General features: G+C 32.7%; 3 protein-coding genes across 3 annotated transcripts; all 3 read right to left on the bottom strand.

The window, feature by feature from the left end:
- On the bottom strand, positions 1-2,368 carry LOC132280999 (GDSL esterase/lipase At1g29670-like). Its single transcript, XM_059782742.1, has 5 exons — positions 2,119-2,368; positions 1,440-1,564; positions 1,073-1,318; positions 667-913; positions 1-523 (listed from the first exon to the last, which is right to left on the bottom strand). The coding sequence occupies exons 1-5, from the start codon at positions 2,366-2,368 to the stop codon at positions 300-302; spliced, it is 1,092 nt and encodes a 363-aa protein (XP_059638725.1). The 3' UTR covers positions 1-299.
- A 1,406-nt stretch (positions 2,369-3,774) lies between these two features.
- Positions 3,775-6,491, bottom strand: LOC132314603 (GDSL esterase/lipase At1g29670-like). The gene is made up of 5 exons (XM_059813447.1): positions 6,152-6,491; positions 5,348-5,472; positions 4,974-5,219; positions 4,508-4,763; positions 3,775-4,320 (listed from the first exon to the last, which is right to left on the bottom strand). Exons 1-5 carry the CDS (start codon positions 6,387-6,389, stop codon positions 4,097-4,099), a joined length of 1,089 nt encoding a protein of 362 aa, XP_059669430.1. The 5' UTR covers positions 6,390-6,491; the 3' UTR covers positions 3,775-4,096.
- A 7,760-nt stretch (positions 6,492-14,251) lies between these two features.
- Positions 14,252-16,690, bottom strand: LOC132314594 (GDSL esterase/lipase At1g29670-like). Its single transcript, XM_059813438.1, has 5 exons — positions 16,374-16,690; positions 15,701-15,825; positions 15,335-15,580; positions 14,974-15,229; positions 14,252-14,792 (listed from the first exon to the last, which is right to left on the bottom strand). The coding sequence occupies exons 1-5, from the start codon at positions 16,624-16,626 to the stop codon at positions 14,569-14,571; spliced, it is 1,104 nt and encodes a 367-aa protein (XP_059669421.1). The 5' UTR covers positions 16,627-16,690; the 3' UTR covers positions 14,252-14,568.
- Between the last annotated feature and the right edge of the window lie 3,660 nt (positions 16,691-20,350).

Here is a 20,350-nt window from a genome sequence, read left to right as displayed (position 1 = left end):
GTCAGGAGAGAAAAATGTGAAGAAGACATGGAAGAAAATTGCCGAAATAGTATTTTTGTCTAAAGAAACTTACTGTATTTAATATGGTGGGGGTTTTTTTTTTTTTTTCGGCCTAAAATATCATTTTCCTTTTATTATTATTATTATTTTTGGGCTTTGCGCTCAATGTTTTTCTTTAAGGGTAAGAATGCCCAGCAAATTGCCTAATACATAATACATACAATGATTTATAAAAAACAAGATTAGAATATGAAAATCCCCTTAATTATTAAGTGCTAGCTGCTAAATGTAGGCATTTGTCAAAGCTGAATTAAGTGGCTTATGTCAATTGGATATGTATCGGATGGAGTGTGAGCATTGTAAGCTCTTGCCGCGACAATCACATTTGCTGCCTCAGTAGGATGGAATGCGTCCCAGAACAAATACTCACTCCTCTTCTTGCATGGTATTTGTAAAGGAAGACATGGAATCTCACCATTGTTCTTCCCTCCTCCACAGCACGCACTATTCGTTACCTTGAAACCTATGATACATTCACAGAAATTCATATATATATATATATATATATATATAGATATATATAGTTGTAAACCAGCAACAATTAATTGTCATGAAACAAGAAATAATAAAATAGAGATAAGAAGTTGAGATTGATTATGTAGATACCTAGAGATGAAACATCTGAAGATGCAATAGCATAATAGTTCACATAGATGAACTTGGCGTCAGTTAGATTGGTGTTGAGGTTATCAACAAGTGATATAAGCTTACTGTTAAACAGCTGAACTGAATTGTTGATGTCCTCCACACATGATGAACCATTTTTGCCATATCTTGCAATCTCATTTGGGGTGCACCCTATTGGACCCAATCCCATTAAGGCCACCTTCCTTGCTCCATACTTGTACAAAGTCTTTTATTTCGGAAAAATAAAATAAAAACAATGAGTTATGCGAGTGATGTATATATTAGATATATATTGATTCTACGTTACGTTGCATGAATTGGTGCCTTGGAATTGGACACCAATTATGTGCAATGTATAAGAGAGTTGTACGTATGTACTACTGACCATTATTTGCTGAGTATATTGTTGAATAAGGATTTGGGCGTATTGCACTGGAGTATATTGGTGACTTGTTGGATATAAATTTGGCAAATAGTAATTGTTGATGTAATCGTTACTGCCCATTCCAACTGAATACAGGCACTTGCTTAGGTACTTTGCAGCTGAATCATTGTTTCCAAGTATGTTGGCGATGCGTGAGACTATGGTTTGGTGATTTCTCATCTGAAAATCTAGGCTGATCCGAGCACCCTACGAAGAAAATACAACGTCATCAGAATTCAGAATGTGCTTGTAATAGAATGCTATTTTCCGATTGTATGGTTATGTAATGTATGTGCATGTGTGTGTGCGCACCTGAATGCATGCATACCAGATGTTGTCCAGATTCATTCCGAATTCCAGCACCTCCAGATGCATAATTCACACCTTTGAGTGTGTCTTGGTTGCTTGCGGTTGCAAAGGGTGGAATGTAATTGTCAAAACCCAAGAGTTCAGCTGCAATTGTAGATGGATATATTCAATTATCATATTTCAGCAAATAAAATTAGTCCAAATATATAGAACAAGAAGGCTTTTGAATTTATGCAACATAATGTTCAAATTTATTATGCTTATTTATTCAATTAACATATAGTTAGTTTGGGGGTATGCACTTTTCCAAGTTATGGAGTCATGCAACTCAAGGAGGAGGTAATAAAAAAAAGGAAAATACGAGGTATAGATTTTACTTTTGGAGGAGTTTCTAATGAAAGCCTTTTATGGAAATTGTTTTTTAAGAAGTATATAAGTTTTCAATTAATTAATTTTTCTTTGGTAAAAAATTATAATAATTATTATAACGAATTGATTTTTCCGAAATACATGTAATACAACTTGAAACAAATAAATGATTGTTGCCAAAATTTGGCAGTAATAAATGGCATAAGCAAGAAAATATGATTCATGTGAAAATCATTTAAAAAAATGTTTCATGTATATGGTATGACTATGAACATTGAAAGGATATAATCATATGAAGATTTTGGTGGATGGAGGAAAGAGATGCAGACCAATAATATCAGCCATAGTTCGACCATTGGAAAATCTTCCGGTTGGTCCGTCAGGAAAATCGATCCCATATGGTGGGAAATTGACTTTAGCCAAGGTGATAAGGCCATTATTATTGCCATTATCAACTAAGGAGTCTCCAAAAATGAAGAAACAAGGTACTTGTGGCTCTCCATGAACCCAATGTTGCATGTTGCAGGAGACCAACCACAAAATATTCACCACCCACCATATCTTAACCTCACATACCATTTTCATGAAAGAGCAAACGAGCAATTGAAGGAAATGGAATTAAGGTACTAGGAAAAGATGAAGCTAGGAATCTGAGTGATCCGAAAAGAATTATGGCCAAGAACTTGAATGCAATAATCAAGATATATATATATATATATGTCTTTTGTGTGTGTGCTGAGAGAAATGAAGTTGTGAAATTCAAATCCGTTGGAATATAATATCATTGCTTTTGAGAAATGTGACTCTGCAATGTTGAATATTTGGAATAAAATATGATGGGAAGCCCATATGAATATTTGTTTAATTTTGTTTTAGTATATGATTCAAGAACATTAAATTTACCTATCATAAGCCAGCTCTCTCAGATTTTATTCAATGTTTATATATTTAAGATGTATTTTATTAGTTTTTATTAAAAAAGTCACACATCGTGCTCGATCGTGTAACCACAACATTCTAATAGTTGGTTAAATCAATATACAGCCTTTGTGATTGACATGATTTGTAATCATAGATTTAACAACTTGGCTTGGCTAATTACAGAAAAAAATTGCTAATCTAGTTGAGGACTTTTCATGAATTCAATTGGCTAGATATATAATATGCTTGAAAATGAAATATATAGAGGTCTAAACGTGCAAGAAAGTGTCACAAGAGACGGTGCAATGATGTGGGCATAAATTAGAGAGAGATTATTTGGTGGAGTCAACTGCATGCTCATGTCACTAGCTAGAGGAGGTTGCACTTTCAGTTGGGATTTTAGCTGATATATATATAAAATAACACCACCCCCAAAGTCTGATGATCCATAAAGTTTTGAACCACCGTGTTATCGAGCTGGGATTCCTCATGTCATGATGTTCTGTCACATTTAACGAATCTCAGTCTTAATTTGTACACGTAGAGATTTACACGTGTGAGTTGAGATTTGTTAGATGCGATACAACACAGTAATATACAGCAAAAGATTACATCTCTCGCGTCATTACATATATGAAATTGTATGTATATGTGCGATTGTGTGCATATAGCACACTCAATTTCCCAATAAATTGACTTTGACAGAAAATTATTCTTTACTTATTAGGCAGATCACCTATCCTCCTTTAAAAAACAACCGACTTCCCAAAAAAAGGGGATAGTTTGGACTTTTGATCAATTTACTTGGTAGTATCAATTTAACTTGTTTCTTGAATTGCCGTTGTTGGAAAAAAATTCTCAAATCATAATGTTCATTCAACAATTATATACACACACACACATATATATATAATATCATGCAACTTAGAAAATAATTGGCTTATTGATTTAATGCGAATTTCTACGATTTCTTGAGCATAAACACATGGAATATCTATCCCTCGATTAAAATAAAAAAACCCTTTACCAACAAGAAGGAAATAAGATTTGCATACACCAACAAATTGTTATAAAACATTATGACGCATCTTTCAAAGGTAATAGAAATAACAATAAGAGCAATTAATGATGGAGAGTCTGAATCGGACTCCCAAAAACACACAACACTGTTAATACACCACACTTGCATATCCAATGTAATTAATAATCCTAAAGAGTGAAATCAGTAGTCAAGAATGAGAAGATGATCAGGTGATTGATTCTTCTTCCTTTCTTGAAACTACTTATTTGACACAGGACTTGAGAGTGCAACGCAACACTCGTGTTTATTTTTTTTTTAAAAAAACATACATACATAACATGTAATAATTAAATAAGCCACCATCTTCAAAGTTGAGCTAAGCGACGAATATCATATGGGAATGAATCCGAGGTAGAGCCAGCAATATAAGATCTATTCCCAACAATCTCATTTGCATGTTCTGTTGGGTGAAATGCATCCCAAAACACATACTCATCCCTATTTGGGCAAGGAGTTTGTAGAGGAAGACATGTAACTTGACCATTGTTCCTCCCTACACCGCAACACCCCGCATTTGTGACCTTGAAACCTAAAATCAACACAGCAAGGATAACCACTTAAAATTACTACTCTTAATCTATATTCATACCCTAAATGCAGTCGTGATTACACATGGATTTGTGAGCTCCACTGCAAGCTCACAAAATCCAAGATGTGTGTTTGTTCGGGATTATGTTTATGAAAGCATATTGACATAATATTTGGAGAGTATTTACCATTGGTTGAAGGATTGTTGAGTATGTCCTGAAAAATATCATAAGCGTTGATGTAGATAAATTTGGCGTCAGTTAGGTTCTTGTTTAAGTCCCTAACAAGAAATTTAAGCCTCCTATTGAAAAGCTGATTTGCACTGTTGATTCTTTCTACACATGAACCATTTGCTACTCTGTTCTGGGCTATTGCATTTGGGCTGCACCCAATCTGCCCCACTCCAATCAACACAAATTTCCTTGCTCCATAGTTGTACAAACGCTAGTTGTATCACAAACACCATAAAACATCAACAAAAATGCTATATATATTGATAATAATCACAATGTCAAGCAGGTTCTTTTGGTTGTTCCACTTTTTCACAGCTCTAGAGAAAGTATTTTTTTGTGGACATTAGCCAAAAAAAAAAAAAAAAAATTAGGTTATTAGAGAATTTTTTTTTTTTTTTTTTAAAAGGTAAGCTGTACTAACCGTTACTTGCTGAGAATATTGTTGAATAAGAACAATAGCATATTGTTTAGGTGTGTATCTGCGGCTGGTGGTGTAAAATCTGGGCATAAAATAGTTGTTGAGGTAGTCATTGCTGCCGATTCCGACCGAATGTATGCATTTGCTGAGATGTTTTGCGGCAGAGTTGTTACTTCCCAGTATTTGACGCACTTGTGCTACTGTGCTTCTGTAGTTTCTCACTTGCCCATTCATGCTAATTCGCGCACCCTTAAATTCACAACATACATACATTATATATACATATGTATATGTATAAATTAGTAGCATATATAAAATATATATATATAATTAATGATAAAATGAAGTAAATTTAATTAAGAGTGTTATATAATTACCAATTGATATCCAGTTTCATCTCTGATTCCTGCAGCTGCTGATGCATAGTTCACTCCTTTGAGTAAGGCTCGACCCCTCGTGGTTGCATAGGGAGGAATATAATTTTTGAAGCCCAAAAGCTGAGCTGTAAATTAGGAATTAAGCTTGTTACTGACTTTGTTTGCCTAACCTTGGAGAAATAGTACACAACATACATAAATATGCTAGTTTTATTCTATTAGATATGCTATAGTTTGTAATTAACCGAAACTATATAATAAGGACCATCTAATAACCTATCATTATTCAGATCTAGTATTTTTATCAATCATTTTTCAGTTAAGAGAACTTTGTCACAAATACTATAACTTAATAAAAATATACATTAGATATATATATATAAATCTTCATCTCAAAAAGTTGAAAGAGCCAAATAACCAAACAAAGCAATTTTGCAAGTATCGTTACCCTTTTTTTCGTTTTTTTGGGCGATAGGTTTGTAATGTAAAGTAGCATGTTAATAATTACTACCATAAAAAGGCGATCTCTCCTCCAGTTTGGAGGGGTCCTATGCATCCAACGAGCATTTTTGATATATAAGCGCAAAACTCAACACGGGTCCTAAATTAGGACTTTGTCTGACCCGCTTTGCGCATTATGGTTATACACCAAAACAAACAACAGGATTTTAATAAACAACACCAATACATAGGACCCATCAAAATCAGAGGGGATACTGGTCCCAAGTAGAATCCAAGTATCAAAAGTCATTATCTTACAAAATGTGAAAAACATCATGAAAGTGAGAGAGAGAAGTGTCTAACCAATGACATCAACAGTAGTTTTGCCATTAGAAAACCTTCCGGTCGGACCCTGTGGAAAGTCAATTCCATAGGGCCTGTAATTGGCTTTGGCCAACGACACAAGATAATTATTATTGCCATTGTCAACCAACGAATCACCAAAAATGAAGTAACAGGGCACTTGGTTTCCTGCAACCCCATAACCCCAACTCAAAACTACCATCATCATCACTAAACATTTCTTTAGCTCACCACCCATTGTATTTCCAAAAACAAAGAATAAAACAAGATGTAGATACAAAAATATAAAACAGAAATATTAATTTAGAGATGCAAACATTACTAATGGTGAAGTGATGAGAGTGTGTGTCTGATGAAATCAAAAGCTAGCTAGAAGAGGTAATATATATAGAAGGAAGATAACGTAATATTAGATTAATGATATAGTAGTTATATTTTGTACTTTTACAGTTCAGAGGTTTGTTGGAAGCATTAATTTGACACTGATGAAAGTTGATATTAAGGCCGGCCATAACGCCCTTAATGTACTTGGCTGCATTTTCAAACACCACCGCAACCGACCGCCACCACCGAAGGGTCACAATGTTCATCACAAGAATTGCACGCACCTATAGGCTATAGCATAGTGATGGAGAAGAAATTATCAAACATTCACCAAAATAAAGAACTTTAAATTCACGTAGTAGTATCTATGTGAAAGTAAAGAGTTGCAATCTTTTGAAGCCTATTGTATTAGTTATTTGTCGGAACAAAAAATATTATAAAATAAAATTAAAATTAAAAATATCAAAGACGAGTAATTAAATTCAAGAAAATTCTAAAATACTCGAAATCCGACATACTGACTACTCACAGCTGTGATAGATGGTCCATAATTTGAAGTTTGGGCAATCTATAGTAACTCTTAAATTCACTTATAAAGTTAACTAGGAGATTGGTAGATTAAACACTTTCTTACACCACATTAATTTAATTGAATAATTATTCAGAATTAAATACCAAGTATCATCAAATCATCATATTCACTCCATGTGCCCAAAATATAATTCACTCCATTATAATTACTTTGTATCATTAGACATGGAATTAAATTCAAGAAAAATATAAAAAGTCCGAGATCACGCACAACCACGTTGTGAATAGTCAATTTGTGTCTGGTCGGGTAGTCTATCTTATCTCTTAAATTTCCGTATAAAAGCTAACAATCTTAGGTAGATTGAACAATATAAACACTTCATTACACCACATTAAAATATTAAGTCATGTGGTCCTCATGCCTTCAATTTTTCCAAGTACTTTCAACTCCTATATCGTCTTTCCCATATTGCATTGAAGACATTGATCATGATTCAAAAAAAAAGAAAAAAGGAAGAACTCTTGTTCACTCATAAATCTTAAAAGAGACACACACTGGCAAGAACATGCATCAACAGTTAAAGTAGGTATTTAGTGAGCCCGGTGTACTGGACTAATCAGAATCATACATGCACAACACGACTCTAATTAATCCGGTGCACAATGCACCAGAGTACTATTTATCTATTCCAACGGTTGAGATCGAATCATAATGGTAACCGATCCAGCGGCCTATAGCATCGAATTATCCAGCCAAATTTAAAACTCGCAGGGTCTGGGAAAAAGGTACAAACCTATTAAGCAGTGGTTGGTGGTGGACTGGACTTACCATTTAATATAGTGTTGGGTCTTGGCAACCCTATATTTAGTATACTTTACCTAAAAAATGAAAGAAGTGAAGAAGAAAATTTATTGCAGAAATAGATCTGAGCTGTCTATGTGCACTATTATGTTGATACATATTTGACATTGAGTCAACTATATATCACTTTCACGTAACTATCCAACATTTTTTTTGGTTAAATGCGATGAACTCTTCTACCTAGAGTTCAATCATAAGATTAATCCAATAGCACATTTCTTGTGATTCAAGCGCTCATCGGCATAGTGAACTAATTTTTTCTGTTGTTGTTTTAACCGCTTTTTTTTATTTTTTCATTAAGAAGAATCTTCTAATAAAATCATTAAAAAAAATTGGCTTGTTTGCAGTGGCAGAGTATGAATTTACTTCAATCTATGTTGTGTTTGAAACAATTGAATTTGGAGTTCTTGAATTAAATCCCGAAGAAATTGAGTTGTGTTGAGGCCATGATGCCTCCAATTTCAACTTTAAGTACCCACCCCGTACTCCCAAACATATCATCTACTTGTACTTTGCTTCCTTTCTTAATCATCTAATCCTAATGAAGCTCTAAAAAAAAAAATGCAGGTTGCGGGGGAGGTGGCATATAGCGAGTGGTTGAGATAGGCCACTACACGTGCAGATGCATGCAGAACACGTGCGAAAATGGACTATTCTGATGGTCTGTGCACTATGACCCAACTTGGGTACTAATGTTATGTTTGGTTTGAAGGAAGGATTGAGGAGGGATGGATGAGAGGAGTAATGCATGAAGTTTTTCGTGTTTGATTGGAGGGAAGGGAAGAAAGGAAAGAAGCAAAGAGGGATGTTCATCCCTCCTTTCTTCATGTTTATCTATCCACCCAATTTTGGGGGAAGGGAGGAGAAAGAAAGTGAATAACTAATTACAAATATAAAATTTACAATTTTAACCTTTTTTAAAAAAAATCAAATTAATATCTACCATTTATTATTTTATACCGTAAGTATATATTAATAAAAATATATAAAAACTCTCTTTGCCTTTTTTTTTAACCAAATAAAAATAAATAAATAAAATGTATCACTTCATCCATCCTTTTTGTTATTATCCATTTCATTCAACCAAAAAAAAAATAGGGAAGACAAATTTCCTTCTTTAGGGATTCCCAATCCATCTCTCCCCTTATCTCTTCCGTCCATTTTTTCATCCCTCCAATCAATCCGAGAATAAATTACTTTTCTTTTCACTAAATAAATACTCCATTAATTTTTATTTTATTATTTTTAATTTTTAACTTGATAAGAAACTCACTAACACGTATCGTAAAGGGACATTTGATAATACTCTATTAATAATTCACCCGTCGGAGACTGTAATTCTCCATGGAAAATTCATTTTTCTTTTTTCAATAGGGAGTGGTCACTATATTCTGATAACTGATTTTAGGGTTTCATTTATGAGTAATGGATTTTGTTCGGTAAAATTGGAAAATTTGAGTTGATTGACATCTTGGCTTGTGATAATCCGTGCGGACACTTGTGAGGACCAGAGAGAGAGAATCGCGCAAGGAATTACGGTTTTGTTGTTAAATTGCATTGTTATGATTACTCTTCTTTCCTTTAATTCTACAAATTTGTGAACTCAACTAGTACATTTTTTTGGATCTCAATTGCTTAATATTTGTATTATTATGTGATTTTGTAACAAACTTCATTAATTGGAAGAAGCTTGATCAGATGTTTGGTGGTGATAGCAAAGGTGCAAAAATAAATTATGGGTAAATTTTACTGACACCTTTTTAGATTTGGCCAAATATTACCCTCAAATATCTTTCGAAAATAACTTCATTTTTACTTTCTGACACTATTTCCGTTCAAAATATGTAAAAAGATAATTTTGCGCATAAATACCCTTTGACTTGGTCAAAAGTGCTCTCTAACCTAAAAAATTTAAATAAAAAGATTATAACACCTTAAATACATTACAAATTTACAATTATATATATATATATATATATATATATATATACTGAGCATGAACGAAATTTTGCTCATTGGATCCCCAGAGTGCAGAGGTTGTTCCTATCCTTTCCATCGTTCTAGCTGTCTTCACGCAATAGATCTAACAAAAGTCTCTCCTCCCTCCCTCCCTCACCACCACCGGTGCCACCGGCCACCACCAAATCTCCAATTGTGCCAATCAAAGTACCATTGGAGGACTGGAAGGAAGAAAAAGAGAAGTCATTGACCTCACAGTAAATGTAGGATAGGAAGATTGTTGCCGACGGCGACTTGCAGCAGGTACGGCGGTGAATAAGTCGCCGCCCCCGCCATTCTCACGCCGACCAATCACTGCCCAAAAGCAGCAACCAAATGTTTGTGAATGTGGTTGGGTTATGAATCGGTTCAATCAGTGAAAATTTTTTTGTTGTTGGGTTATAATTCTTAGTTCAATCTTAACTTTTTAAAGTATACACAAATTTTTTGACTAAAAGAGAGATGAAATTAATTGATTAGATGGAGATTGAGGGATTCTTTAGGATTCTGGTGGAGGGTATTATATATAGACTTATATTTATGCATTGTAATGGTAATTAGTTAATAATTAACTTAGTATTGGAATTAACTACACCAACGAGGTTTACTAGGCTTTTTATGCTCGTTTCCATGTCTATTGAGCCGATCGGTTACTTCTCTGATCGACCGTCGTGCATATATATATATTATATAGAGAGAAAGCAATGCACAAACTTAAATAATGTAACTCAACAATGGCTTGAGTTGACTTCACTACTGTGCAACTGGCAGTGATTTAAGCTTTCAGTATATATATATAATTGTAAATTTGTAAAACATTTAGGATTTTAGTATATTTCTTTAGGATAAAGTTTTTTTTTTTTTTTTTGACAAAATCAAAGGGCGTTTAAGTCATTTTATATGGTATAAGATATCTAAAGATAACCGTTGGTGTGTGAGTGAAAAACGGAATAAACGTTTATAGCATGAGTGATAGTAATTTTCGAAACGTTTATAGCATGAGTGATAGTAATTTTCGAAAGTTGTTTTAAGGTAATATTTGGCCAAACCTAATGGGGTGTTAGTAAAATTAACCAATAAATTATTTATGCTTTGTTTGGTAGGAAGAAAGAAAGAGAGGTAGAGGAAAGACAAGAAGGAACAAAGAAATTTCATTTGTTTGGTAGAGAGGAGACAGTGAGAAGAAAAAAGTGGATGGACGAATCATCCTTCCTCCTTCACAAATTTTCATTTTTAAAAATATGGGTGGATGGCTAGAAGGAAGAAATACAAGATTTAAAAAAAAAAAAAAAAAAAAAAAAAAAATTATAAAATTTTCCTTATAATCAACAATCTCTTTTCCCTAACAAACAAAATAAAATATTATCTTATTATCTTCTCTTCCATCCAACCAAATAAAAAGTGACAATGACACAATTTCTTCCTTAGAAATATCTCATTTATCTCTTCTTCTTTTTATTTTATCCAATTTTCTTCTATTCTACCAAAGAAAGCATTAGAGTCTGTTTGGTATGTGTTTTGTTTTTGATATTTTTGTTTTTGTCGGGTACTGTAGCAGTAACCAGTGGAAAAAATATGTTTGGTAAAAAAATGTTTTGTTTTGCACAGTACTGAAATGTTTCGTGAATAATGAGAAAAATAAAAAATCAATTTGTTATTTTTACAAGTTTTGTAACAAAGGGTATTGTAGCGATGAATAATAATTTTTTTTTTTTTTATTTAAAAAAAACTCTTAAATAACATTTTTAAACTAATTATTATATTTTTCAAACCTACAATAATTTTTTTTATCAAACATGTTTTCATATTTTTGTTTCGAAAAATCTTTCAACAAATGGATTTTATCAAACATACTTTCGATTACTATTCAATTTTTTTTTTTAGTTTGTTTCAAGTTAAAATAAAAATGCAAAAACAAAACGAGCACCAAACATGTTCTTCGACAATGAGAGCAAGGGCGGATTTAGGAATTGTCAATGGGGTAGGCTAATATTTCTTTGGGTGGGCTTAGTAATATGTTTTTTTTTTTTCTTTGGTCTGGGCTAAAATTGCCTATAAAATATATATATATATATATATATATATATATATAGCCTGCTTGAAATTCATCAAGATTCGGATTTTGAATTCAAAAATAGTGATTTAAAAACGAAACAGACTAGCCTTTAATATTAAAGCAAGAAAAGGAGGGTGGATCAATTGATGCTCATTTAGGAGAAAAGTGATGCGAAAGCTCTACAAATTAGCAAAAGTCAGCACCCATTTTCGGAAGATTTCCAACCTTTCTTGGGACACCTATTTTGAAGTCGAAAAACGGATTATGTCGCGCACAAAAAGAAAGAAAGAAAATACGATGAAATCGAGACACATAATATCGTATGAAAGCGAGTCGAAGAAATTGCGAAAGCAGTGGACCAAAAAAAGGAAGGATCACACAGATTCTCTGAATTGACTGTTTTCCACCGAGCATGAAATTAGGAACCAGAAACAAGGCTCACAAACAGAGCGGTATTCTCCCTTGACAATAACCAATAGGAATTATAGATATATATATATTTATTTTGAACCCACCCCTAAATCTGCCCTTGAGTAAGAGAGAGGGGTGTTAAAATAATTTGTCAGTTTGATTCGATCCAATCCAATTCGTACGAATCGGATTAGTTTTCTAGTCTAATGATTCGGTGATGAATTGAAAAAACAGCAATTCGTAGTGACCGAATCGGTTAACGTATTGAATTCGGAAAAATTCGATCTAATCCGTAAACCAAATCCGATCCAATCCCATATATATCATAATATATAGTATATACTATGTAATTATATACATAATATATTATTTACTATTATTTAAGTATTTTTTTTTATCCTTTATTCAGTTTTTTGTTTTTAAGTATTGTTTTATTCTTTATTCAGTTTTTGTGTTTTTAAAGTTTTACCAACCCTTGGACTTACCATTTCTGCCTTCATTTTCACTTCCAATACGGCAGTACAAGCGCATCTCAAGGCTTAACTCTCATCGAGTTATCCAAGACCAAATCGACCGATATAACGACGCTCTCTTCATCTCCAATCTCCATGGATCTTGTTCTTATTCTCTTCTCTGAACAAATTTTCTTTTTCTTTAGAGTTTTATGTATGTATGTTTAACTATTATGTTCTTTTTGTTTAGGGTTTCATGTATGTATATTTTTCTTTTTGTTTAGGGCTTTATGGATGTATATTTTTCTGTTTGTTTAGGGAAAGTAGTTGTTGATTCTCTGAATTTATCATTTTCCTTTTCTTCTTCTTATCTGCTCTGAACAGATCCCTTTCATTTCTTTTCTTTTCTTTTTTATTTTTCGTTTTTTCTGATTTTGATATTTAGTTGATTGATTCAGTTTGGAAAATACCTAATCCTTAAAACCGAACCAATCCAATCCAACAATATTTGACGAATCGGCTTGGTTCGGATTGAGATATTCCACGGATTAATTTGGTTTTAAATTTAACCAATTTGTAGGAGATTAAATTGTATTTTATTCCTAATTCAAAATGATCCAATCTTTGGTCACCCTATTATTAATTTGGTGGAGTCAATTGCTCATGTCACTAGCGGGCGGGCCTTGACCCAAAGCGGTCGCCTACGGCTCAAAATTTATAGGCTCAAGAATAATGGGCCACCCAAAAAAATAAAAATTATAACCAAATGCACCGTATCATTTAAAGGGCCTCAAAATTTATAGGTCCATGAATGATGGCAAAAAAAAAAAAAAAAAAAAAAAAAAAAAAAAATTGTAAACAAATGCAGCAAATCATTTAAGGGGTCTCAAAAAAAAAAATTGCACTTTTATAATATATATTTTTATTTTTTGCCATGTGAAACTTATGTATAGAGGGCCTCACATTTAATATTCGCCTAAGGCCTCTCAAGATTTTTTCAATCTCAGAACCAACCCTGCTAGTGATGATGCACTTTCATGAAGAATTTTGGTAGATAGAGAAATAACAACATCCAAAGTAGGTAAGGTATGCTTTAATGGACGATTGCATGCATGCATGCACCACTCTGTGGTGCTGTTAAATTTATCTAAATTAGAAAATTATTCAAAATGAACCTCGTAAAAGAATATATTCGCTAAGCCTTTATTGATGGGCTTGCTTTTACTATTAATGGTGCATTGTGACTTAGAAAATGATTCACTAATATGATTGAGTTGTGATACAACATGTTCAAACGTCTGATGTCAGGTATCGAATTGTACTTATGTAAGTGAAAGACGCCATCCCTGCTATTTCTGTCTTTCGAAGGTTATATATATCATTTTTCAATTTGACTTTTGTGACTTGCATGTAAACAATGAGAACGTACATGTATATCTCTTATTAATTGAAACTCAAGAAGATCCTTTACCACCAAGTAGAAAATGGTTTTATTCAAACATTAAAGTTGCAGTACAACCATACAACACTTCCCTCCAAAGATGACAAGAGGAAGCATATATATGACAATAATCCTAAGGACTAGAACGAACAGCTAACAATCACACCTAGCTAGGGTAACAATGGTGACTGATTTATTTCCCTTCCTTGAAACCAGTCTGCAATTACCCTACACAATACACAAACTTGGGGATCTAAACTTGCACACCTCACTACTTAGAAAATGACATACATGCAACAAAAGTACTAGCAAGTAAGACAACTGGTTAATTGGCGCCAAACATCAAAGCTGAGCAAGGCGACGAATATCATATGGATATGCATCCGAGGGAGAGGCAGCAGTGTATGATCTCCTCCCAACGATGACATTTGCAGCATCTGTTGGATGAAATGCATCCCAAAATATATACTCGTTCCGGTTTTGACACGGAGTTTGTTGAGGAAGACATGTAACTTCGCCATTGTTCCTCCCTACACCGCAGCACCCAGCATTTGTGACCCTGAAACCTGAAATATTTAACACTGAAAATATAAACACTTTGTATGTGGTAATTAAATACACTAGCTTATAAAAATGCGTATGTATATCTAGCCCGCTTTAGACCTTGTAATGGCTGGAGTCTCATGTAAGTCCTTTTTAGGTAATAAACAAACTTATGTATGAGAGGAAGCATGTGAGAAAATTTACCATAAGGATTAGGATTGTCTAATAAACTCTGAAAAATCCCATAAGCATTAATGTAGACAAATTTCGCCTTAGGTAGATTCTTGTTGAATTCAATAACAAGATTTTTAATCTTGGAATTGAACATCTGGTTTGCACGGTTGATCCTTTCGACACATGAACCATTTGATACCCTGTTCTGGGCTAATGCATTTGGGCTGCACCCAATCTGGCCAACTCCAACCAAGGCAAATTTCCGTGCTCCATCGTTGTACAAACTCTAGTGCATGTCACAAACAGAATATTTGAAAAATAAAGAAAATTTAGGAAATTAATTATGAAAAAAAAAAAAAATAGAAGATTGAGAGCTAGCAGTAGTACTGACCCTAATTTGCCTAGAATATTCTTGAATAAGAACATTAGCATATTGTGCAGGTGTGTATCTGCGGCTAGTGGAGTAGAATCGGGGCATGAAATAATTGTTAAGGTAGTCATTGCTGCCGATTGAAACCGAGTGCAAACACTTGCTCAGATGCTTTGCTGCAGCAGCCTCACTTCCCAGTAGTTGACGCAATTGTGATACTGTGCTTCTGTAGTTTCTCACTTGCCCATTCATACTAATCCGAGCACCCTTAATTAATTAAATACATACATACATACATACGTATATATAAATATATAAGAATTCATTAGTAACATATAACATCTATGTACAACGATAGAATGGAATAAAAGAGTGTTATATAATTACTAATTGTCGTCCGGTTTCGTCTCTGATTCCTGCAGCTGCTGATGCATAATTCACACCTTTGAGTATGTCTCGACCCCTTGTTGTTGAATAGGGAGGAATGAAATTTTCAAAGCCCAAAAGCTCAGCTGTAGACGAGAAAATAAGCTTTGTTAATTACTGAGTTATTTTCCTTAGAAACCATCTAAATTTTTATTAATGGTTTGGCTATCTTGGAAAAATAGCAGACACGACCATCAACTTATTCTTGTTTTAGGAACAAGTTAGTCATGACATGCATACTTCAAACCATTTTGGTTTGAAAATAGTATTTTTGGAGTTTGCTTGAAAAAAAAATAAAAATAAAAAAAAAGACAAACAAACAAACTTTGTCATAAATGGTTTGAAATAGCTTGAAAAAATAAAATAGGTAGCATTCATTGCATACTAGTAATATTGGCAACTTCTTCCAAAATTAAAATTGAAGAGTCACGTGTCTAGAGGGAATTAGTTTCATCCAAAGAAGGGACGTAGACAAACCCCAAAAAAGAATTAAAAAAAACATTAGCAACTATTATAATAGTAGCAAATACTATTGTGTGAAACTTAAAATAATTTGACTTGGGTTCTTGTAAAATATCTATTTTGAAAAAATATAAGAAAAATAACCATTTCAGAGAGAGAGAGCGAGTATTACCAATGACATCAACAGTAGTTTTTCCATTAGAAAACCTGCCAGTAGGTCCCTTGGGAAAGTCAATCCCATAAGGCCTATAATTGGCTTTGGCTAAAGAGGCAATGTTATTGTTATTGCCATTATCAACCAATGAATCCCCAAATATGAAGTAACATGGTACTTGGGGTACTGCATCAGCCCCAATGTTCCACTTACTCAATACTACTATCATCACCACAAAAACCCCCACCCATTTCTTAATCTCACCACCCATTGTCCAAAACACAAGCCCTATTTATGTGTGTGTGATATGATATGATAGTGAACCAAAAGAAGTGATAGTTTGTGTGTGATGAAAATCAAAAGCTAGAACAAGTATTTATATAGGAGCAGATCGAGATACTACTACTTAATATGAGATGGATTGACCCTAGTTTAAATTTTACAGTTGAGAGGGTTGTTGGATGCATTCATTTCACACAGATTAAATGTGAGGTCAAGCCCAAAACGCTCTGAACATATAGTCAACTAGTTGGTTCTTTCACTTATCATCAATACTGCAAAATGATAAATGAAGTATGATTACTTGGTTCAAAAATACGTTGCAAGATATACAGTACTATTAAGTTCCATACTTCATTATATATTAAGAGTACATGTTCATCACATTATATAGGGGGTTGGAGTCCCAACGTGAGCGATGTGTATGTGAGTACTTAATTAGAATAATAGATAAAATGTGATGTAAATAGGCATATATATTGGAGTCACGTATGGGCATAAGAAAGATCATATATTTAAATTTTAAATCCCTTGCACTTTGACCACTTACATGGAAGGTATAGCTTAAAGCCTAAATGGCTAAATGGATATCATTCAAGAGATATTAGTCTGCAAAATTAGATCGATGTATACTTCCCCTTGATGGGATTTTTGTATATTCATTATATATCAATCGTTCATTTGTGAACTTAACAACACAAAAATACATTTGAAAATGTAAGTGGTAGTAGGAGGTAGTGGCAGTAAATTACAGAGTTTAAAATTAAAGAGGTCTTTGGACCATCTACTATCCTTTTAAAATAAAATATAGAGGTTTCAAGTCTCCCGGCAATGGGAGTTGCTTGTCAGAATAAAAAATAATAATAATAACAAAACATTGATATGAGCTTTTAAAGGAAGCATTATAATGATGAGGCACCATGATTGAAGCACTGTATAAATCCTTAAATACTAGTAAATTTGTAATTCTTGAATTCTTATAAATGAGCCACATACTCAGATTGGTTTGAACCGGAAAAAAAAGAGACTATTATTAATGATCATTTAACAATATGATAATGATTATAAAGCAAAATTCAATGAATGATATTGAACATGAAGAGGATATTCATTTGTCATGAATCATAAATAAATTATTTTTAATTTTGTGTTACTAAATAAGTGAAATTCCATGACTGAAACAACCCTACGTATTGCTACTATGGATTCTATGAGCATGGAAAATACCTGGGTCCAACCCGAAAATTGATGGGCAATGCCCAATTTAATTTAATATTATTTTTAGTCACGTGTCGCAATTTGATTGGTCCACGTACCCAGGTTGGATAAACTTCATGGACCCAAGTATTGTCCTATGAGCAAAATCATTCTCATTTAACCGTATCCACCCTTTTGCTACTTGAGCCATGGACACAATTGGTACATTGGAAATGGAATCAAAGGCAAAATGTAATAAATAAAATTTCTGTAACTATTTTTCATCTACAAATAACCTCTTAAACTTTTTAAAAATTATTTCATAAATTATAAGAACCGCGTCACTTAGTTATTACAAGAGTGATAAAAAGACATAATTGTCCTTACAAATGAAAATGAATTAAAATTTTGAGTAATGCAATAATTTTAAAATAACAAAATTGTACATAATTGAGTTTAAGTCCCTAAAATGTAAGGTTGAAATTGAAATAAACCCAATATTTCTCCTATTCAAGTCCCAAAAACGTATCCCTCCATATGTTGTTTTTTCACAGATAATTTTGACCACAAATTTAAGAGGCAAATTGGTCATAATATGATTAGATTTATGCTTGTTAGTAAGAAGGAATGGAGGGGGATTGAGCGAAGATAGGAAAGAAGAAACAAAATTTTCTTCATTTGGTAAAGAAGAGGCAAGAAAAGGAGATAGAGAAAAAATAATGAATGAGTTATTCTTCCTAGTTCTTGCTTCATAAATTTTCATCCCTCCAAATATAAATAGACCCCAAAAAAAAAAAAAAAAATGGCTATTATAATAGTTTTTAAATTATAAAAATTTCCTTATACTAATTAACATTCCCTCTTCTCTTCTCTTCTCTCTTAACAAACAAAATTAGTTATTGTCTCATTTTCTTCTTTTTCATCCAACCAAATAAAAAGAGTGAAAAATACAATCTATTTCATAGAGATATCTTATTCATATTTTTTTTCTCTCTCTTACATCCAATTTTTTTCCTTGTAGTAGCATTAGGGAATGAGATTGTCTGTAAAAAAAAAAATGAAATTGTATCATAAGACATGGAAATTTACCATATTACATTAAATACTTATGTACGAGTTAGTTGAAATAATGCCACATTGAAATGAATGGTTGTATTGACTCAAAGGTCAACTATATAATTGGTCAAGGCTGGGCAAGAGCATGTATCACGGTTGACAACCATTAATGAGGTAGGTCTAAATGGAAAAATATCAATAGCATTTTTAGAGTTCGAAAATATTCAGTATATTTCAATAATGCAGAGTATATAGCAGTCTCATTCAGGAAAAAATATAGTATATATATATAGCCGTCTCATTCAAGAAATCATTTTTCTTAATTATACATAGTAATTACTTCTTATTATTCAATGTAAAACCTGTTACACTTGACCATTATGATGATTCACCAACTTGCGTTTCAATATATTTTTAAACAAACACTTTGAAAAGAGACGAATTCTATCTAATCAAATAATCTCTTTAAAAACTGTTTATAAAGTAATCACAAAAATAATAATAAGTTTAATAACCCATTCGTAACATTATGAAAAGGTACCAAACCAATCAGAGTGGTGGTTGGTGAGTAGCATGAACATTAAATATAATTTAGGGTTTTGGTCAAACAATGTACCACCATGGATGTATCTTCTGCATCTACATATACGAGCATTGTGCAGAGTAGTAATTAAAGGAAGCCGTATATATATATATATATATATCACTCCCATTACCTCACCTCCTCCTCCTTCTTCCTCCACATGATTTGAAAAAGAAAATTTATGATGCAGTAAAAGGGTTGAACTGTCTCACTGCCCTACGTCCTTTGAACTTTTAATTCACTTTAGGTCAACTACGTCAATTTGAGCGGTCCTTGTCTGTATTAATGTTGATGTTTGCTAATGTACGGTCTAAATCACATCCATTTTTAAAATCAAATAATAATTAAATAATTGGGCACGGAAATAATAATTAAATAATCCATTTGTAATAATAATTTAAAAATAAAAAAATAGGAGTCTAAAGTATTCCTTCCGTCCTAAAATAATTGGGCACTTTGAGAACGTGACTTACAAATGATTTGTTACAAATGGATTTAGACCCATTCGTTTTTTAATGATTTTTTGTGAGTCTAAAGTATTCAGTAAAAAAAAAAAAAATCCATTCGTTTTTTTACGTATGTGAGTCTAAAGTATTCAGTAAAAAAAAATCCATTTGTAACAAATTATTTGTGAGTCACTTTCCCAAAGTACCTAATTATTTTAGGACGAAAGGAATACTTTAGACTCACATCCGTAATTATAATAAACAACAAATCAAAACCCACTCATAACTCGAGTGGGTAAAAACACAATAACTAAATGAAAAATAATAATAATAAAAAATTATAATTGAAAGTGAATAATTAATAATATCTCTAAAAAGCAATTGTCACTTTATCCTAAGAAAATTTCGAAAATTAGTAAGTGTCAACTTTATAA

The sequence above is a fragment of the Cornus florida genome, unplaced genomic scaffold (genome assembly GCF_030987335.1).
Source record: "Cornus florida cultivar Cherokee Brave unplaced genomic scaffold, ASM3098733v1 CherokeeBrave_3.0.0_Hap2_Chr01, whole genome shotgun sequence".
NCBI lineage: Eukaryota > Viridiplantae > Streptophyta > Magnoliopsida > Cornales > Cornaceae > Cornus > Cornus florida.
This window is presented reverse-complemented; position numbering and strand designations above follow the sequence as displayed.

Bases quoted from the DNA above. Each gene is read 5' to 3' on its own strand.
- LOC132314603 (XM_059813447.1), bottom strand. From the start codon at position 6,389: ATGGGTGGTGAGCTAAAGAAATGTTTAGTGATGATGATGGTAGTTTTG. The intron at 5,473-6,151 runs GTTAGACACTTC...CCTAATTTACAG, and splicing joins AACTACTGTTGATGTCATTG to CTCAGCTTTTGGGCTTCAAA. The intron at 5,220-5,347 runs GTAATTATATAA...TGTGAATTTAAG, and splicing joins ATGAAACTGGATATCAATTG to GGTGCGCGAATTAGCATGAA.
- LOC132280999 (XM_059782742.1), bottom strand. From the start codon at position 2,368: ATGGTATGTGAGGTTAAGATATGGTGGGTGGTGAATATTTTGTGGTTG. The intron at 1,319-1,439 runs GTATGCATGCAT...TTTTCTTCGTAG, and splicing joins ATGAATCTGGACAACATCTG to GGTGCTCGGATCAGCCTAGA. The intron at 524-666 runs GTATCTACATAA...AATGTATCATAG, and splicing joins TTCAGATGTTTCATCTCTAG to GTTTCAAGGTAACGAATAGT.
- LOC132314594 (XM_059813438.1), bottom strand. From the start codon at position 16,626: ATGGGTGGTGAGATTAAGAAATGGGTGGGGGTTTTTGTGGTGATGATA. The intron at 15,826-16,373 runs GTAATACTCGCT...TCTCGTCTACAG, and splicing joins AACTACTGTTGATGTCATTG to CTGAGCTTTTGGGCTTTGAA. The intron at 15,230-15,334 runs GTCAGTACTACT...GACATGCACTAG, and splicing joins AATATTCTAGGCAAATTAGG to AGTTTGTACAACGATGGAGC.